Source organism: Nannochloropsis gaditana (genome assembly GCF_000240725.1).
Source record: "Nannochloropsis gaditana CCMP526 unplaced genomic scaffold scaffold220, whole genome shotgun sequence".
In the NCBI taxonomy this organism is placed as follows: Eukaryota; class Eustigmatophyceae; order Eustigmatales; family Monodopsidaceae; genus Microchloropsis; species Microchloropsis gaditana.
In genome coordinates, this window is record NW_005803733.1 from 12,322 (window position 1) to 16,675 (window position 4,354).

At 49.1% G+C, this 4,354-nt stretch overlaps 1 protein-coding gene across 1 annotated transcript; it reads right to left on the bottom strand.

Moving 5' to 3' along the window:
* Window positions 1-90: 90 nt before the first annotated feature.
* Window positions 91-855, bottom strand: NGA_0134800 (uncharacterized protein; the record flags this gene model as incomplete). Its single annotated transcript, XM_005855338.1, has 4 exons — window positions 731-855; window positions 489-599; window positions 317-397; window positions 91-135 (listed from the first exon to the last, which is right to left on the bottom strand). Coding segments are annotated over exons 1-4 (333 nt in total), but the record flags the coding sequence as incomplete, so codon positions are not given.
* Window positions 856-4,354: the final 3,499 nt, after the last annotated feature.

Here is a 4,354-nt window from a genome sequence, read left to right on the forward strand (position 1 = left end):
ATCAGTGGATGAGTGGAGATCCAAGTCATACAGGAGGGAAATGTATGAGCTGTCTATCAATGAGCGCTGGTCTATGGAAATGGGACTTACCGGGTCGTTCCAGCCCCAGTTGTTGTACTTGTTCCACCACCAGAGCTGTACCAGGGGGTAGAGAGAGGGCGGACGATGGGAGAAGGGAAAAGGTAGTGCAGTGCGAATGAGTTCACAATATAATGCCAAGCGGAATGAGAGCCACCAGGCCCTGATACTGCGACAGAGAGGCATCCAAGAGGAAAACTAGAACAGCCGGGCACGAAAAAACGCTGGTCGTACGCACCTTTCGATGGTTATCATCTCCCTCTGTGGGGGGGCCCTCCTCCATGTTCATGCCGTCCATCGCCCCAGGCATGGGCATATCCTGTTCGTATGCAAGAGTGGTAGTGTGGAGGTGAGCCTTGCCTGGTCGAGTCACGCCCGTCATCCCGGCTACCCACGGAGGGTGCTCCTACCATGCGGAGGTTCGGTGTGTTGGCATCCGGAGCCGCCACCGCAGGCATGCTTGCCTCCGCCGCAGGTTCTTGTACCTTCTCGACTGTGGTCTCAGCCGACGCTTCTTGCGCCTGTGTGTGTCAGCGTATAGAAGATGAGATTCATGATGGGCGAAAGTACGTGATCGGGACCGGGCGAGATCTTTCCTGCCTGATCAGTCTCCTGAACACAATCAAGCCCTAACCAAAAGAATAAAACTTACCCTGCGAAGGTTGGGAGTGTTCATAGTGTCGCCATGGACCAAGGCTAAAGCGCCAAGGAGCAGATAGAAGGTGCAGGTGGTGGCGTGAAATCGCATATCTTTGGAAGGTGCTGTTCTATGTTTGCGATAAGTGTGATGTATGATCAAAGGGCAGAGACATGAAGCTAAACATGATCTAGTGTTACAAGTCATGAGTACAGTGCTGCCATTGGGAGCTCAACTTTGTGCACTTTTATATCTCCGGGAACAAGTGAAGTGATGCAGGAGGAAAGGAGATTGAAGTGACGACGAAGTAGAACACAGGGAAAGTCGTTGAATGAAGACAATCACGACACTGTCAACGAGTTGCAGCGGCTGTAGAACAGTACGTCGGCAACAGCCGCCAGATGGGCCTGGCAGTCACACTACTTTCACACACTTCCGCTTCATGCCAAATGAAATGAATGAACATGATTGATCATAGCAAGCTGTCTCGAGGTCATGCAGCTACCAAAGCTGCTCAAAAATAGGTATGGCAATTGCAGGAGGTTGATGACACCACGTGCGATATCTTTCAGTATAGTATCTTTGGGTACCAGTGTCCCGAAATATTAAAAATCAACCCGGGAAAAAAGCAATCAACTGGTTCACACGTCAAGTCTATAGCATATTAGAAGGTTGGACGTGTCGGTATGATTTTAGGTTCGGACATGACCAAATGGACCATGTGATTCTGAAATGCCAGTGGGTTCAGGAGGGGGTACGTGGCAGAGACGTGGCGTTAATGAGAAAAGCGTCAAAATTTGTGTAACAGCCACACCGGGAAAAGTTCTCCCATTTCCAATGGCACAGCCCTGGCTGTTTTTATTTTTCAAAAAAATCGTTGTCAGCGTGGAATGTGTGACAATGCGTTGTGCAATTTCATCTCTGTGTGTGCGTGGCATTTTTAGCTGTTCTCTCGCTTTGTTCTATCGCGTTTACCGTGGCGACGTAAAATGTGGATTAAAAATCACGTTTCCATGCATTAAGTGACCACGATTCTGAATTATTAGAGCTAAAATCATCATTGAACTGATGTATATGGGACGATAGGACCACTGAGTAAGTCGTGTACATCTCAAGCTTCCCAAAACGCTTTGGCACGATAATTTGGGAGGAAAAGAAGACCAAAAAATGTTATAATAAGATTCTAAATACAGCACTCCAAGGAATAATTTTGCGTCTAAATTATGCCACCTACGATAGTCATCAAGCAGGAAGTGCAATGGCAGCCTCACTTTATGGAGCTTCTTTTTCCAGATCTAGATATCCCTCCGATGCGCATTTACAGTTTCTTTCCTTGTAGACTCTCACGCTCACATTGTGATGAAAGAAACGATAATAAACGAAAAATAAATCGATTTTTTCCTGAAAGTCATGCGGAGAGTGCTGGTCTATTACTTTGGAGCACGATTTATCTCAATTCTCTATTCTGTGGTACATGACTGGTGTGCTTCAAAGCTCAAGAACGAAATCTCAAGCTGGCACTCAAGGAGGTGCAATTCATAGACTGTAGCCATCAGAGCAAGTGGGGCCAAGTAATACATCGAGCGTCTGAGTCTCGCACCTGCTGCTTCGACTTGCTCACTCCGTGCCTCTGTGCCTAGCATCCCGACCGTCTCAAGTATCTTCTTAGGTGTGAAGGACTAGTATATGGCCTAAAGTGACAGGCAATTTAAATCATGTAACTACTACTATGTTGAAGTCCCTAAATTCTCGCACAGAATCGAACAACAAAGTGTAGTTACAAAAAACTTGCGACTGACGTCGTCGAGCGGGGAGTGGTCTCATGTCTTGCTTTATAATTATGATATTTCGATAAAGTAATTATTTATACACTCATATGCATGCTGCCATGCTTACTGTAGTACACACGAATGAGGGCTTCGGTATTCTTTGCGACAGAAGGAATTGTCAACCAACGCTAATTGATAAAAAAGTCAATGGCAGACTGGGCTTATCCCCCCTGCATTACCCTGCGTCTAGCGTTATTTATTATTATGCTCTTTCCTACGGCGGGCGCGCATTTATTCATGCATAATGGTTGCTTCATGCTTTGCTGCGACCCAGGCGGCATCCCAAACAGGCTTGCTTGTGTGAACAGGCACTTTCTGTCAGAAAAGCGAAAATGATGTTCCTCTGAAGGAATCAACGGGACGAGTGCGGCTTGTGTCAAAAGGTGCTGAGTGTCGTAGAAGTTTAAGTAGTGTTTTTCGAGAGGATTAATAATAGAAGCGCCGGCTCACGTTAAGAGGCACTGCCTGTCATAGGGGCTACAAGTATACACTCAAAAGAGGAGTCAATGGGCAGAGCGCCGCTGTGCCCGCTGCGCGAAAGGCGATGGGCCATCGGGCGGAAGGGGAGGACATCTCTTTTAGCCTCGGAGGTCACAATTATGAGAGAAGTCAGTCGCAGTCACAATTTGCTGTTTTGTCCTTCCAATTCAACTGCTGAGTTTATCCTCGACAAGGCTCCCTTAGGTTATCTTTCTTGTCTCTTGGATCACGCTGCTGGTTTCGCTCTGAGGGATAATTAGGGGTTCCCACAACACATGCATCGCCAAGACGAACGTGGACGCCGCAGTGGATGTGATTTGAGGCCCTTTTTAAAACACTTTCTCCCCGCCAAAGCCTACAGTCATGCGCATTGTCCCTCTAATTAAATCCCATGAACAGGTTGGGCAGGGCTGTGGGGGCAGGGGAGGACGACGAGGAGCGAGAATATCACACTTGAGCACACACAGCCTTCAAGGTAAGTTCAGACACAGTTCAAAGTACTTGAGGCTCGCAGGCTAGACTCCCTCCGATGCAGAGGCGAGGGTCACACTCCTTCTTCCACACGACCGAGGCATTTTTTGACATATTTTGGGCCATCGATCTTGCGCTTTCAGGACTGAATGGCATTTCTTCAGCGTCGATTGCAGTGGAGGGGACTCCTCGTGCTGTCAGCGGTCATAAATGCCTTGTGCTATGTGCGGCCTCTGTTGCCGCTGCCTGGGTACCCTTGCCCCTTGGAACTTACGAAGAATCCCCACGGAGGAGGCGACGCGGGCGGCGCAGCATTTCCATCCCTTGGGGGGGGGTATGGGGGCATGAGCCAGAAGAGAAGAGGGCGGCATGGACACAAGGTGAGTTATGAGGGTCGAAGGGGAGGAAAGGCTAAGGAGGGGGGGGAATAAAAACAAAACGTTTAAGCGTGAGCACGCACTAAGACAAACTACGCAGGGAATGCACAAGATTTAAGCATCTCGGTGGGACTTTTGATATTGGGTTGACCTTCCCTCGATTCCCACACGTCTCCTTGTATCGAATTCTGCAGGCATTAGCAAAGGCAAAAGCCGGGGTTCAAAGCTCGGAAGGAGTGTTGGTCGAAGAAGCGGAAGATCCGCATTCCATTGCGGCGGTCAAGCGTTACGTGCTGCGCTATGTGGACCAGAAACGTCGCCCCCACCGGCGCAAGGAAGGCGGGAAGGAGGAGGCGGAGGAGGAGGAGGGACGGTGTGAGTTGACACGCGTCCTTGGGAAGGAGGGCGAGCTGGGTATACAGTGGATGCCCGGGGGTAGTACTAATTACAAGTGAGGAGGGAGGGAGGGAAATGTATGAGCT